Below are 16699 nucleotides of genomic sequence, written 5' to 3'. Positions count from 1 at the left end.
TCCCCCTCCCAACCGAGTGAGCCTCGTGACTTAACCCTCCCTCCCCCTCCCAACCGAGTGAGCCTCGTGACTTAACCCTCCCTCCCCCTCCCAACCGAGTGAGCCTCGTGACTTAACCCTCCCCCCCCCTCCCAACCGAGTGAGCCTCGTGACTTAACCCTCCCTCCCCCTCCCAACCGAGTGAGCCTCGTAACTTAACCCTCCCCTCCCCTCCCAACCGAGTGAGCCTCGTGACTTAACCCTCCCTCCCCCTCCCAACCGAGTGAGCCTCGTAACTTAACCCTCCCCTCCCCTCCCAACCGAGTGAGCCTCGTAACTTAACCCTCCCTCCCCCTCCCAACCGAGTGAGCCTCGTGACTTAACCCTCCCTCCCCCTCCCAACCGAGTGAGCCTCGTGACTTAACCCTCCCTCCCCCTCCCAACCGAGTGAGCCTCGTAACTTAACCCTCCCTCCCCCTCCCAACCGAGTGAGCCTCGTGACTTAACCCTCCCTCCCCCTCCCAACCGAGTGAGCCTCGTGACTTAACCCTCCCTCCCCCTCCCAACCGAGTGAGCCTCGTAACTTAACCCTCCCTCCCCCTCCCAACCGAGTGAGCCTCGTAACTTAACCCTCCCTCCCCCTCCCAACCGAGTGAGCCTCGTAACTTAACCCTCCCTCCCCCTCCCAACCGAGTGAGCCTCGTAACTTAACCCTCCCTCCCCCTCCCAACCGAGTGAGCCTCGTAACTTAACCCTCCCTCCCCCTCCCAACCGAGTGAGCCTCGTAACTTAACCCTCCCTCCCCCTCCCAACCGAGTGAGCCTCGTAACTTAACCCTCCCTCCCCCTCCCAACCGAGTGAGCCTCGTAACTTAACCCTCCCTCCCCCTCCCAACCGAGTGAGCCTCGTGACTTAACCCTCCCTCCCTCCCCCTCCCAACCGAGTGAGCCTCGTGACTCTCTCCCCAGGCCAAAACTCAACTTCACAACATACTGTAGCAGATGGAAAGGCTGGTCAACCTAAATCGTTTTAACACAATAGGAAAATACAGTACCTCATCAGTGTAATTGCGCCATTCTTTAAGCATAAGAATATCTTATGTCAACTAGTCATTTCCTCTGTCTTTCTGCCCTCTCCCATGCACCTCAGCTGTTTGTCAAAGGCCCATTAGCTGAGAGGAAACGCCTTAGCCTGTTGCTTTGAGATTTGATTACTTGCTTTATTGGCTCATATAACACACACACACACACACACACACACACACACACACACACACACACACACACACACACACACACACACACACACACACACACACACACACACACACACACACACACACACACACACACACAAGCCAACATGTTTTTCTGCTGTGAATGCCAAAGGGTTTACACAATCCTCTTCATTCCTGGTTTCACTTAATCCTTGGACGTCGCCTTTATTTTCCAACCCAGTCTCAGGCCTGCCAGTTTCCAAGCACCAATGGAGCTTTTGGGGAGCAAGAACCCTGGAGGTAAAGGAAGAGTGAGTATGGGACCAGTTGCGGTATGATAATAAGGCGGATAAGGAAGTGCTATGTGGACAGTTTGTTAAGAGGTAATTGGTGAATGCAATACCAAGGTGATAATGAGCTTCAGTTAAGATTTTGCTTGTGTATGTTTTTACAAAGTCATTTGTTAAAGTGCCTCTGAGTGTGAGTGTGCGTGCATGTGCATGCCTGTGACTGACCACTTAGCGCTGAAAACCAAAATAAATAACAGATATAGCTAGAACTTTTCAAAACATTTTATTTGAAAGAAAAGTATAAAAGTGAAAAAGACAGGCACAATCTTATTCAAATAGTTCCGATAGTTATCATTATTATCATAAAAATTAATATAATTATTATTGTTTTAACTACTAGTAAACCCTCTCATCCCTGAAAAAAAAACAGCACCATGAATTGAGAACTGTAAACAAGTGCATTGACAAAAAGGAGTCATTTCCATATCTTCAATTTATTGCATTGAGACGGAAAAACAAGCAAGTTTCAAAAATAATATCCCCATCCCATTCACTTTCCCCTAAAATGAATATAAAATTAAGGCCACTTTCAAAATGCAGTTCCCTGTCCAGCAGGACATTTAATGACAATGTACACAGACACATTCTATACATGGAGAACAACAATAACAACAGTAATAGACATAATAATAATGACAACATCCTCGATAATAATAATCATAATAATAATAATCATTAAAACACTGCAAGTCATAAAGGAATATTAATGACACGGACAAATTGCTCAGCTTTCAAATTAGTGTTATATATGCTTCCAATGGACACTGTTAGTTTATCATTTCCCTTTTTTATGTTCAATACTGGCTCTCTGAAATCGAGATATCAAATTGTGGTAAGGATGGACTGGGGGCACACATTGACTGCAGCACTTTTTGTGTTTCATTAAATGTTTAGTGAATAGACTTATCTGATATATACCCCTCTCTTTCGACAGTTCATAGTTCATGTGATATAACTGAGATATAGCAGACAACGCTTAATGGGTAGAAGGCTTTGACAGAATCTAGCGTCATGTACTATCATGGAGCAGAACATTACATGACATGAAATGATGCTGATTGCATTCTTTAACACAATAGACACTAAAATGGGCAGATGGAGGCACTGAACGTAATTATGTTCAAAGCTGAAATTCGCAAGGACACAAACACTGACGACATCCACTAAAAAAAGGACATTTAAAAAGGCTAAACAAACAGCGATGAGCTGGAGTCAACAACCACAGAGAGAACGAGAGAGAAAGGAGGGAAGAGCAGAGGGGGCAGAAATGGAAGAAAAGAGTGGGAGTGGAAGAGCAAAAGGAATCTCTTCCATGTTTAAGTTGGTAGTGGTAGGAATATTTTAGCTATAGCTAACAAGTATATCTTGCTGGCTAACCCTCATTCACGGTCCACAGACTTTAATTCTCTCTCTTTTTATCTCCACTAGCATTACTCTCTATTTGCTCTCTTCTCTCCCCTACAGTCCCTCTCAACTCATCAACCTCCTCTCTCTCCTCCCTTTCTCTCCTCTCCCTCTCCTCCCCTTCTACACCTTGTCCAGTAGGGAGCGTTGGCAGTACAGGAGACGGCGTGGGGTGCCATACCTGCGGAAGAACAGCAGTGCCCCCAGAGTGAGAATCACACACACCAACAGCATGAGGGGAACCACCACTGCCGCCGCACCTGCCCCTCCGCCAGATCCTCCTTCCTCCTCCACCTCGATGATGATTACTTCTGTCTCATCTCTATCCTCCTCTCTGTCTTCCCGGTCATGTCCTCCACCCCCCCTTCCTCCGTCGGTCTTGGGGTCCTCCTCTGGACAGCCCATCCAGTCTTTAAGAGCAGACTTGGGGAATCCAGGCTCAACACGAAGCTTCTGGTTGTTGAACTTCCAATACTTATTGGCTTTGTAGAAGTAGGTGTGTCCTGAGAGCCAAAAATAGTGGCGAGATAAAGATGTCAAATAAGAAATACAAACTTGGGATAACTTTATCCATTGAAAAAAAACACACAAAAAAACACCATTGGTTTTCTTTAGATTAGGACATAAAAAAAAGACACACTGCATGCTTGCATGCACCCATGCCAGACACAAAAACACACGGGATGGTTACCTTGGTCTCTGCTCATGAAGCCAGCTTTAATATTGTCTGGGACGCCCTGCCACACATTGATTGGTTTGGGGTATTCAGGGTCCACAGAGCGTGAGTCCTCATTGTAACGATAGTACCTAACATGGGGAGAGACAGACATGTTTCAGTTTAACATGAGTGCATCTGCATATCTCCAAACCTCTGGTCTGTGTTGACACACACCTACAGGTCTATTGTTCATCCAAAGATGGGGCTGCTCAGCTGGTATGGTCTGAGTTATGAGATGTAAGCTAGGTGGGCCAATGAAAGACAAAGCCTCCCGGACACAGAATTATGTTATGTTTCTTTTAGCTAAGCCTCTTAATTAACTGAGTTCAGCAGGATAACCATGTGCAATGGATAGTATAATTGTAGCATTTCTGTGTTTCTCAACTCAATGTCAGAGACCTCTTACAAGCAAAGGTGGCAGTATTTATTTGGGGAATTAGCAAGCATCTTTTGGCCAAATAGCAATTCATGACAGAGAAATATGATGTTCCCTTTCAGTCAGTCAACTTCAGTACAACATACTATGGGGAGTCGCATGCTCGCGACTTCGGTTGAAGGATCCACAATCACACCTGACAATGAAATGCATGCCTCGCTGGAAGCCCCGCCTTGGTCAGGTGATAAGCGTGAGGCTCGGATTCATTCCTTCAATTATTTCGCTCTTCCCCTCAGTGTGAACAGGAACGATTCACGCAACTAAAACAAACAATGGGAAAACGAGACTATCTGACGTTGAACCAACTAAACTGTCCCATAGGGGTAGAGCGTGCTCAACCCGTGGACGTTGGGTGGAGAAGTTCGTACTTGTTCTCACAAGTTTCCTAATCAAAAACAAATAGTTATTCTTCAATTTGCTATCACAATAAGTAAGCGCCCGGGAAGAGAATGGGAGCTACTGTGGTGGCACATTGTCATCTTTGGCTGACGTTCTCGCAGGTGCCGGAGAGGGACAGACAGATGTACCTCAATGAGCTGATTTCTCCTACAGGGTTGTTCGGTTCGGCCCTAGAGGATATGCAGGCCCGGTTCGAGGCCAAAAATAAGCAGGAAGAGTGCCAGTCTGCCTGACACAAGCGCCGCCCCACTTCCAGAGGCGAGGTAAGAGATGGTCCTGCTGGAAGGTGATAGCCCCCATGCACCTAGCTTGGGGATGGCACGAGATCGGGTCCTCACTTACCAGCCTCCCCAAAAACCTGTGGTGACAAGAGTACCACTAAGTGGCACTGCCAATTTGGGTACGTCACGGATGGACGAAGCCCTCGAACCCAGAGTCGACCGGGCTTCAGGCAAATGTTTGCAGCTAAACACATTTTTTCAACCCCATTGTTTTTGGGTTTGATGTGTGTTGTGTATTCCACATGTGAGTTCAATAAAACATGTCCCTCCTCCACATTCAGACACAAGGTTGTCAAGAGTGGTGGAGATAAAAGAAAATATTTAAAAAATAACCTATTTCTCCAAGTCCACGCTTTATGGGAGACTCGCTGCCTCCTCCGACTAATGGCGCTCATGCGCAGTGTCGCCCTGGGTAATGTGAACAATGATGTCGGGGTACAGGCTATACAGGCTATAACTCACATGATTGTAGATTCTTCAACCAAATTTGCAAATGCGTGCAAATGCTATATCTCGTTTCCCTTCTTCAGGGAACAGTAGTTAATGTCATGATGTTACGTTTTCAACGTTCTTTGGTTTAGTGTATACATTCCTACTCCACTCAGTCATGTCATGTTGATGTATTCAAACACACAGAGACATTCAGATGTAAAGAGACTTACTTGTTTCCTCTGAAGAAGTATGTCTTGCCGGTGGGGGTGTAGAAGAGGGCGGCATCTATTTTGTCTTTGGGTAGACCACTGCCCATCTCCTTTAGAGACTTGGGATAACCATCCTCCAGAATAGACTCCTTGAAAACCCAGTGCCTGTCTCCTACACAGAGAGAGAAAGAATCTGAATGAGTGGTTTTCCTCAGTCAGAATTACAGTGTCTTCTATATATCCATATATCTTCTTCATGGACACTCTTACTGACAGTTGTGGCTGCTTCACGTGATGTATTGTTGTCTCTACCTTCTTGCCTTTGCTGTTGTCTGTGCACAATAATGTTTGTACCATGTTTTGTGCTTCTACCATGTTGTGCTGCTGCCATGTTGTGTTGCGACCATTTTGTTGTCATGTGGTGTTGCTATCATGCTGTGTTGTCATGTGTTGCTGCCATGCTATTTTGATGCCCATCATGATGTGGGTTTTGTCCTATATATGTTTTTTTTAAATCCCAGCCCCCGTCCCCGCAGGAGGCCTTTTGCCTTTTGGTAGGCTGTCATTGTAAATAAGAATTTGTTCTTAACTGACATGCCTAGTTAAATAAATGTTAAATAAAATAAAGGTCTATAGAATAGTATTATGCAGGGGTGGTAATAGAGTAAAGAGTAAGGACAGATTTACCCTTGAAAAATACAAAGTTCCCATCATCCCTTTCATAAGCAGCATTGATGTTTGATGGCAGGCCTCTCCAGAAATGGCCTATTGGCATTGGGTATCCGTCCAGAACTGCGTTGTTACGGACTCTCCAGAACCACTTATCCTAGAGGAGAGAGAGACATGGATAATACCTGTACAAACTAAATATACAGTACCAGTCAAAAGTTTGGAATGGGTTTTTCTTAATTTTTACAATTTTCTACATTGTAGAATAATAGTGAAGACATCCAAACTATGAAATAACACATGGAATCATGTAGTAACCAAAAAAAGTGTTAAACAAATCAAAATATATTTTATATTCTTCAAAGATGCCACCATTTGCCTTGATGACAGCTTTGCACACTCTTGGCATTCTCTCAACCAGCTTCACCTGGAATGCTTTTCCAACAGTCTTGAAGGAGTTCCCACATATGCTGAGCACTTGTTGACTGCTTTTCTTTCACTCTGGGTTCCCACTCATCCCAAACCATCTCAATTGGGTTGAGGTCGGGTGATTGTGGAGGCCATGACATCTCATGCAGCCCTCCATCACTCTCCTTCTTGGTCAAATAGCCCTTACACAGCCTGGAGGTGTGTTGTGTCATTGTCCTGTTGAAAAACAAATGATAGTCCCACTAAACGCAAACTAGATGGGATGGCGTATCGCTGCAGAATGCTGTGGTAGCCATGCTGGTTAAGTGTGCCTTGAATTCTAAATAAATCACCGACAGTGTCACCAGCAAAGCACCCCCACACCATCACACCTCCTCCTCCAAGCTTAATGGTGGGAACCACGCATCCGTTCACCTACTCTGCGTCTCACAAAGATAGAGTGGTTGGAACCAAAAATCTCAAATTTGGACTCATCAGACCAAAGGACAGATTTCCACTGGTCTAATGTCCATTGCTCGTGTTTCTTGGCCCAAGCAAGTCTCTTCTTCTAATTGGAGTCCTTTAGTAGTGGTTTCTTTGCAGCAATTCGACCATGAAGGCCTGATTCACGCAGTCCCCCCTAAACAGTTGATGTTGAGATGTGTCTGTTACTTGAACTCTGTGAAGCATTTATTTGGGCTGCAATTTCTGAGGCTGGTAACTCTAATGAACTTATCCTCTGCGGCAGAGGTAACTCTGGGTCTTCCTTTCTTGTGGCGGTCCTCATAAGAGCCAGTTTCATCACAGCTCTTGATGGTTTTTGCGACTGCACTTGAAGAAACTTTGAAAGTTCTTGAAATGTTCCGCATTGACTGACCTTCTTGTCTTAAAGTAATGATGGACTGTCGTTTCTCTTTGATTATTTGAGCTGCTCTTGTCATAATATGATCTTGGTCTTTTACCAAATAGGGCTATCTTCTGTATACCACCCCTACCTTGTAACAACACAACTGATTGGGTCAAACACATTAAGAAGGAAAGAAATTCCACAAATTAACTTTTAACAAGGCACACCTGTTAATTTAAATGCATTCCAGGTGACTACCTCATGACGCTGGTTGAGAGAATGTCAAGAGTGTGCAAAGCTGTCAAGGCAAAGGGTGGCTATTTGAAGAATCTCAAATATAAAATATATGATGATTTGTTAAACACTTATTTGGTTACTACATGATGTTATTTCATAGTGTTGATGTCTTCACTATTATTATACAATGTATAAAATATTAAAAATAAAGAAAAACCCTGGAATGAGTAGGTGTGTCCAAACTTTTGACTGGTACTGTATATTTAGGCAATAAGGCCAGAGGGGGTGTGGTATATGAAAGATATACCACGGCTAAGGGTTGTTCTTATGTACGACGCAACACGGAGTGCCTGGACACAGCCCTTAGCCGTGGTATATTGGCAATATACCACAAACCTCCGAGGTGCCTTATTGTAATTATAAACTGCTTACCAATGTAATTAGAACAGTAAAAAGAAATGTTTTGTCATACCCGTGGCTGTAAGCCAATCATCATTCAGGGCTCGAACCACCCAGTTTATAAATATACATACAATGACAAAGCTCATTTCAGCTATACATATCTGTAATGAAGTACCTTGAAGACAAACATTTCTCCTCGGAGGATGGCGATAGTGTCAAAGTGTCCCTCACAGATGTCAGGGCCAAAGCGAGGGTTGTATGGGGTGTGAGTGGGTTTGGGTGGGTGGTGAGGGGAGCGTGGGGTCGGTGGGGGAGGGCGGGGGCCACCACCTGATCTACCCCCTGCACGGTAGAGGGAGAGAGAAATACATGTAATCCTCTACTACTATCAATAACTAGGCCCTTCATTTTTTTTGTGATCTGACTCAAATGAACTTTGCGCTCTAGTTATAGCCTAGATACAGTATAACAACTAACAGTAATTATAATTCATTTCCCTTTAGCCTGTGCTCACCATAAATTTGCTGTATTCCCCTGAGGTCATCTTCAGGCAGCTGGAAGTTCTCTGTCTCCATCCACTGGTAAAATGGAGCCATGATGGCGGAGGGGTCGTTGGAGTGCTCCAGTCCCAGGGCATGACCCAACTCATGTACCGACACCAGGAACACGTCATTACCTAAGACCAACAGAACTATGTCATCACCATCACATTAAATTGTCCCATTAAATTCAAGCTTGTTACAACAATGGTATGTGTGCATGTATAGCAAAAGCACTATTCAAATTGAACTGGCTGGAAACTTCTAAAGTATTGACAAGATATCCCTGTGGTAAATAGCAGGCCTCTATCTCACCATCAAAACGAAAAGAAGAAAAAACTGTATATTATGCATTTTCCCCACACAAACACGCCCTGGGGATAAGTTCAAAACACACACGTCGGGGCCTGCTCATGATGTGTTTTTGTGGCCTGCCGCTCACAACTGCCCGGGGAGCATGGCAACTCCCAACAGATTGAACCTGACATCTCGCCAGTGAATTTCCCATCACAACATTCCTCTCCCTCTTCCAAACACTCGAGGTCACTCACCTGACAGATCACTGTTGCCGACCGTCCAAGGCTCTGCAGAGTCAAAGTGTGTGTCTCCCCCTATGCCGTTACCGGGGAAGTAGGCGTGTGCCAAGAAACCCCCCTCGCCGTCGAAGGGACTGGAGTCGCCATGGAAACCCTCACCAAAGAAGAGCATGATGTCTGCAAAGTCCTCTACCTTGTCCCGTATGTGACTGTAGGGGATCTCCCGGAAGCGTAGAGGGGTCACACTTTCCCACACCTGGAAGGCTTTCCTGATAGCCTCATGGGTCTCATACTCCCCCACCTTAGGGGTGTAGTTCTGTATACTAAGAGGGAGAGAGGGAGCCCCGTTAGAGAGAGAAGAGCACAGTTTGTGACAGAAAAATATAGAAATGGAGGGAGTAAGGAGAAGACGGGGAAAACAGTGATTATCTTTACGGCATAATAAATCACTGGGAAATTTCTGAAAATCTGGCTAAGATTAGTATGACTTTACATGACTTCACCATATGGGTTGTGGCTGTTCTTTTCATTCTTACCCTACAGTTGGAGGGATAACTTACCAGAAGGTGAGATCAGTCTTATCCCATTTCAGGCCCTGGATAGCGTAGCGCTTCTTTCTCAGGTTACTCTTCAGCTCAGTCCCGAACTTGTCTGGAACTCCACAGCGTGGCCGCTGCATTGCCCTGACAAACACAAGTCAGGGACTAGTCACACAAACCGGCCTTTGTTTACAATAACCCTGAATCAGTGATTTCACACAAGTAAGGCCATTTGTTTTTAATGGCCAAGTTATAAGCTCCTGGTCCTACAAACAGGGTAATATGGTCCTGAACTTGCAACAGTTGTTTAGCGTGAGAGGCACTCACTCTACAGTTTTGGGGTCAATGGAGCCGGTGATGGTCAGGCCGTAGAACCTCTGCATGGCTGCGATGGCCGTGGTGATGGAGTGAGGGGAACGGGCAGCGTGTGTCCGCAGGTCACCTGGGGGTAGGTAGCCATACTGCTGCAGCCACACCTAAAACATGGAAGAGGCTGTAATGTTAAAATGTCCTGAATGGTTGAAGAATGAATACACCACAGATAAGTCAGAAATACTGTATCCAGTAAAGTACATGGATTCTGCTTCTATCTTTGCATCTGTAGGATATGAATGTTGGCAAATAAGGCAGAGTAGACTTGATATACATTCCACAATGACTTAAAGAACAAATTACAGTTGAAGTCGGAAGTTTACATACACCTTAGCCAACTACATTTAAACTCAGTTTTTCACAATTCCTGACATTTAATCCTAGTAAAAAGTCCCTCTCTTAGATCAGTTTGGATCACCACTTTATTTTAAGAATGTGAAATGTCAGAATAATAGTAGAGAGAATGATTTATTGCAGCTTTTTTTTCTTTCATCACAATACCAGGGTCATAAGTTTACATGCACTCAATTAGTACTTGGTAGCAATGCCTTTAAATTGTTTAACTTGGGTCAAACGTTTTGGGTAGCCTTCCACAAGCTTCCCACAATAAGTTGGGTGAATTATGGCCCATTCCTCCTGACAGAGCTGGTGTAACTTAGTCAGGTTTGTAGACCTCCTTGCTTGCACACGCTTTTTCAGTTCTGCCCACACATTTTCTATAGGATTGAGGTCAGGGCTTTGTGATGGCCACTCCAATACCTTGACTTTGTTGTCCTTAAGCCATTTTGCCACAACTTTGGAAGTATGCTTGGGGTCATTGTCCATTTGGAAGACCCATTTGCGACCAAGCTTTAACTTCCTGACTTCCTGATGTCTTGAGATGTTGCTTCAATATATCCACATACTTTTCCTCCCTCATGATGCCATCGATTTTGTGAAGGGCACCAGTCCCTCCTACAGCAAAGCACCCCCACAACATGATGCTGCCACCCCCGTGCTTCACGGTTGGGATGGTGCTCTTCAGCTTGCAAGCCTCCCCCTTTTTCCTCCAAACATAAAGATAGTCATTATGGCCAAACATTTCTATTTTTGTTTCATCAGACCAGAGGACATTTCTCCAAAAAGTACGATCTTTGTCCCCGTGTGGAGTTGAAAACCGTAAACTGGCTTTTTTATGGCGGTTTTGGAGCAGTGGCTTCTTCCTTGCTGAGCGGCCTTTCAGGTTATGTCGATATAGGACTCGTTTTACTGTGGATATAGATGCTTTTGTACCTGTTTCCTCCAGCATCTTCACAAGGTCTTTTGCTGTTGTTCTGGGATTGATTTGCACTTTTCGCACCAAAGTACGTTCATCTCTAGGAGACAGAACGCGTCTCCTTCCTGAGCGGTATGATGGCTGCGTGGTCCCATGGTGTTTATACTTGCGTACTATTGTTTGTACAGATGAACGTGGTACCTTCAGGCATTTGGAAATTGCTCCCAAGGATGAACCAGACTTGTGGAGGTCTACCATTTCTTTCTGAGTGCTTGGCTGATTTATTTTGATTTTCCCATGATGTCAAGCAAAGAGGCACTGAGTTTGAAGTTAGACCTTGAAATACATCCACAGGTACATCTCCAACAGACTCCAATAATGTCAGTCCGTGACAATCTTTTTGGCCTTCCTGTGACATCGGGTGGTGTAGGTGTCCTGGAGGGCAGGTAGTTTGCCCCCGGTGATGCGTTGTGCAGACCTCACTACCCTCTGGAGAGCCTTACGGTTGTGGGCGGAGCAGTTGCCGTATCAGGCTGTGATACAGCCCGATTGTGCATCTGTAAAAGTTTGTGAGTGTTTTTGGTGACAAGCCGGATTTCTTCAGCCTCCTGAGGTTGAAGAGGCGCTGCTGCACCTTCTTCACCACGCTGTCTGTGTGGGTGGACCATTTCAGTTTGTCCGTGATGTGTACACCGAGGAACTTAAAACTTTCCACCTTCTCCACTACTGTCCCGTTGATGTGGATAGGGGGGTGCTCCCTCTGCTGTTTACTGAAGTCCACGATCATCTCCTTTGTTTTGTTGTGTCATGCACAAAGTAGATGTCCTAACCGACTTACCAAAACTTCAGTTTGTTAACAAGAAATTTGTGGAGTGGTTGTTAAACGAGTTTTAATGACTCAAACCTAAGTGTATGTAAACTTCCCGACTTCAACTGTATCTTCCAATTTATGTTTTCATATGTTTTTGGCTTGCGTGAGAAGCACAAGGTCCACAGACAGGCAATGGCAATTCCAATGAGTAACTATAAAAGTATTCAAACATAAACAGTACTCTTCAGTGGCTGTGTCCAGACGGATGAAACTAAGGCCAATTTGACCGAAACTGACACACTGAAACCAAACCAGGACAAAATGGCACCATACAAAGACAGCTCAGATTTCACTCAAGCCCTTGTAGGGAAAAGCCCAAATCTTGGTAGACAAAACTTAACAGTGAAACTAAAAACCTTCTGTAGGTAAAAGATTAACCTACATCACTCTAGATCTAGACTGGCCTCGCTTTCCAGGCTTCTCCTTGTGAGATTACAGTGTCTGGGGCTACACTAGAGAAGGGGCCGGATGATTACAGTATATATTTGACATTGCATTTCCCTGGAAGCTCATCAAACTCTGGTGCCTCCCTCTCTTTATCTGTGGCAGAACCATTGACTGGGTTCCAAACCTCTCCCATACATTTTCAGCTCTGCCCTTTCTATCCCCCACCCTCAAAACAGGAGTTGGAAACAACATTGTGGCTAATGTGAGGTAGGTAAACCTGAGACCCACCTATCTGATATTCTCTACTGAACACACCCTGACTTGAACATTGTCAATAAGCTAGCAATAAGTTAGCACACACCCAGGAAGTGTTTTTCACAACTTGAAAATATGGATTGTTTGGCTGCATGTTTGACCTTCAACTATTCAGCTCTTTTGTTGCATTAACAATGTCAGTGTATTGTCAAACAGCACAGTCAGTCATTTTACTGAGAATTTCTCTGTGATCCCATACAAACCAAAGTCAAACCCCCTCCCCCACATTCCCGTCTCCCTGTCGTCTTCTCTCCACACTCCTCCTCCCACTCTCCCTCTCTTTTATCTTACGGAAAACCCAGAGGCCTGAGGGTAAATAATTGTGAACAACCACACCCAGTGCACAGTCAGTACATCGTTAGTGTACAGTAACTGCCTGGTAGGTTATTGTACATGTTCCAGGAGCACAATGAATATATGAACAAAAACAACACTTTTAATTAACTAGTAATTATGTAATTTCAGCATTTTCTTTGTATCAAACTGTACTCCAGTTATATGTCAGCAGTTTCATTATACTTTGTGTGTGGGTGGGCGGAACTCACTGTATTACAGTATTGTAAATCCGTATGAAGGAGTGAGGTGGAGAGAGGTAGATGAGCATCATGAAAGAGAGGGGGATGGCGAAGTGTGTAATTAATGGGTTATGATGGTTTAAATATAATGGAGGTGGGAGGACATGTCTAGAGGAAGAGTTTGTTTCAGGACAAGTTTCAATTCTATGCATGGTATAAGGCCACAGCAGCTCTTTCTCAGGCCACTATACCTTTTGTTCGTCTTTTATCTGGGTCTTTCATAGTGTATGTTGTTAGACTGTATTTAAAATGGATGTACGTGCAAAAGAGCCATTCAGTAACACTGAACATTTCTTTCAACCATAAGCCTAGTGAGTCCCACTCCTCCCATATATGGTCCCATTGGTGGGTCCATAAAAAACGTCTTTAAGTGTTATTCACTGTACGTGTACGCAACTTCTGACTGTAACAGTTTTGATCACCGAAGCCTAAAAGAGTGGGCAGTTATAGTGGTCCCTTTATTTACTTTAGTTGAGTGAGTCAGACCTAGTATTTAGACTTTTACATGAACAAAGTAACAAACTAATAGGCCTACACATTTTAGAGGTAAGGATGTTCCCTGGCCTTAAAAATGAGAGTTCGAAGGATGTGTGTGTGTGTGTGTGTGTGTGTGTGTGTGTGTGTGTGTGTGTGTGTGTGTGTGTGTGTGTGTGTGTGTGTGTGTGTGTGTGTGTGTGTGTGTGTGTGTGTGTGTGTGTGTGTGTGTGTGTGTGTGTGTGTGTGTGTGTGTGTGTGTGTGTGTGTGTGTGTGCGTGCGTGCGCGCGCGTGCGTGCGTGCGTGCGTGTGTGTGCGTGTGCACTCACGCCCCTGCATAGAAATAGAGAAAGATGACTGAATTACATTTCAAAGAAGAAGAAAAAACGAAGTCAGTTGTTCCGTTTGCTCTGGGCCAATGGAAATAAAACTCTGGTCGACAGTGAAGGCGCCTTACAGGGAATATGTCTCAGTGCTCCAGATCACTGATCAACTTAGTGTGCCCCAATGACTACACACAAACATAACAACTGATCATGAGAAAGAAGGCTCATAGCTCATAGCTATATACACAATATACTGGCACAATGCTCTGGCCCATACAAGACACTTGGTTTAGGAGCTACAGAACACACTACTACAAATCAGAACACACACACACACAAACACACACATACACACACACACACACACACACACACAAACACACATCATCAGAGTCATTAATCATAAATGTGTTTCTGGGTGGTGTTGCAACATTATGTGGATGTTATTGATAAACCTCCCTGACATCTGACTCTTCTCTACCTAAGTGTGTATGGAATTGCCAGCGGCTGTCTAAGCAAACAGTCCTCTAGCTAGCCAACGTCAACAAGATTGAGCAACAGATGAAGTAAAATCTGAAAAACATCCCACTGTTGCCAAAGTCCTTTCAGCATTAGCCAATCTATTTGCATATCTGTACTTCGTCATAACAGAGAATGCTCTGCTCAAATGCAAAAACAAGAAAATGGAGGAGATGGTCAAAGTTTAATCTCCTTCAATATCGTATCATTAATAACAATTGGGGCCAGAGTTTTTTTTATGAATAGATGACTTGACCTATCATAAGATTATAACTAAGATCCTGAGTATTTCCTGTTCAGGTCATATGGTCAGGAAACTTTCCTGGTCACTGGGATGTAGGCTGGTGGCCATGTTTGTACCCAGCAGTCCTGCTTGCGGAAGTGTACTATTCATTTGTGACCTATGATTAACATCCTGTCCCACTGGGTATGGCCTAATTGCACCATTCATAAACCTAAACTGTTGTGTTCCCAAATTGCATTATCACAATTACTTATTTTCTCTTCCTTCTTGTGGGTATGACCTCCTTCCCTCTAATTCTCTCTCTCCTTCCTGTTGTATTCCGTCATTTCCCACTCATTCACATTTCCATCAGACTGGTTCCCTCTTCGTACTGGCTGACCCTCCACCTTCCTCCCCCTTCCTGTGTCATTCGCTTTGTGTATTGTCATTGTCAGGCTGCAGGCGTATTGCCGCAGTGAGACCAATACAAGGTGTTTTCAAGCAAAGAGGAAATCCTCTGCCCACTTTCTCGCTTTCCCTGAGGCCACAATATATGACACACCTACCTTCCATGCTCTGACTGGTACTATGGTCTTCAAACAGCTGCATTGAGCCCAGTTTAATTGGCTATTACACAGACCTGCAGATCTTGATTTACTGTTCATTTAGGGTTTATCTCTCTCTCAATACTAGTGAGTGTTCTGGTGCAAAGATTATGGCCAAACGTCACTCAAATTACCGGTAATATTATATTTGGTTTGTTGGAGAGTTACCCCAAATGTAGAACAGAAACAGTGAAAAGCTGTCAATTGGAACTGAGTTATAGCATTCCAAAAGTCTGATGGCACTGGCGCCCAAATAACATATGGCCCATATCCGTGGACATTTTAGGTCATAACGGTAGGCTATATACCAGACTATCTTAATTGCCAATTTCTCAGCCTCTGTGTATCACCGAAACCCTTAAAATGAATAGCACACAAATGTTTATAATAAAGTCGCTATGAGCGATATTTATAAAAAAATATCTGTCCAAACATTTAAAAAAATAGATTTTGAAACATCAATTTTGACTATAAATGTGCGGCCAGCTCTAGTATGAGTCTTGGTGGTTACAAAATTCTAACATTTAAGAATGATGGAGGCCACTGTGTTCTTGGGGACCTTCAATGCTGCAGAAATGTTTTGGTACCCTTTATCACATCTGGGCCTCGACACAATCCGGTCTCGGAGCTCTATGGACAATTTCTTCAACCTCATGGCTTGGTTATTGCTCTGAGATGCACTGTCAACTGTGGGACCTTATAGACAGGTGTGTGCCTTTCAAAATCTTGTCCAATCAATTGAATTTACCACAGACGGACTCTAATCAAGTTGTAGAAACATCTCAAAGATGATCAATGGAAACAGGATGCACCTGAGCTCAATTTTGAGTCTCATAGCAAAGAGTCTGAATACTTAGGTAAATAAGGTATTTCTGGGTTTTTTAAAATCTAAAATATCAACAAACAAAAAAATAATAACGTTGTCATTATGGGGATTGTGTGTAGATTGATGAGGATTTTTATTTAATTTAATACATTTTAGAATAAGGCTGTAACGTAACAAAATGTGGAAAAAGGGAAGGGGCCTGAATACTTTCCGAATGCACTGTAGGCAGTCAACGTTCAAATTCATCCCAAAGGTGTTCGATGGCGTTGAGGTCAGGGCTCTGTACAGGCCAGTCAAGTTCTTCCACACCAATCTCGACAAACCATTTCTGTATGGACCTCACTTTTTG

The 16699-nt window shown here is 44.1% G+C and overlaps 1 protein-coding gene across 1 annotated transcript in view; it reads right to left on the bottom strand.

Annotated features, from left to right (window-relative positions):
* Nucleotides 1-1752: 1752 nt before the first annotated feature.
* The window catches only part of mmp14b (matrix metallopeptidase 14b (membrane-inserted)), a 30197-nt gene continuing 15250 nt past the window's right edge, over nt 1753-16699 (bottom strand). The window contains exons 2-10 of the mRNA XM_071375616.1: nt 9929-10077; nt 9623-9745; nt 9078-9385; nt 8502-8663; nt 8163-8329; nt 6112-6250; nt 5446-5596; nt 3641-3756; nt 1753-3452 (exon numbers count right to left, since the gene is read on the bottom strand). Of these exons, the coding sequence (XP_071231717.1) occupies nt 3073-3452; nt 3641-3756; nt 5446-5596; nt 6112-6250; nt 8163-8329; nt 8502-8663; nt 9078-9385; nt 9623-9745; nt 9929-10077 (1695 nt within the window). The 3' untranslated portion in view covers nt 1753-3072. The remainder of the gene's footprint in view (nt 3453-3640; nt 3757-5445; nt 5597-6111; nt 6251-8162; nt 8330-8501; nt 8664-9077; nt 9386-9622; nt 9746-9928; nt 10078-16699) is intronic.

Source organism: Salvelinus alpinus, chromosome 30, assembly GCF_045679555.1.
Source record: "Salvelinus alpinus chromosome 30, SLU_Salpinus.1, whole genome shotgun sequence".
In the NCBI taxonomy this organism is placed as follows: domain Eukaryota; kingdom Metazoa; phylum Chordata; class Actinopteri; order Salmoniformes; family Salmonidae; genus Salvelinus; species Salvelinus alpinus.
Note: the sequence above shows the minus strand (reverse complement) of the source record. Positions and strands in the feature narration are given on the sequence as shown.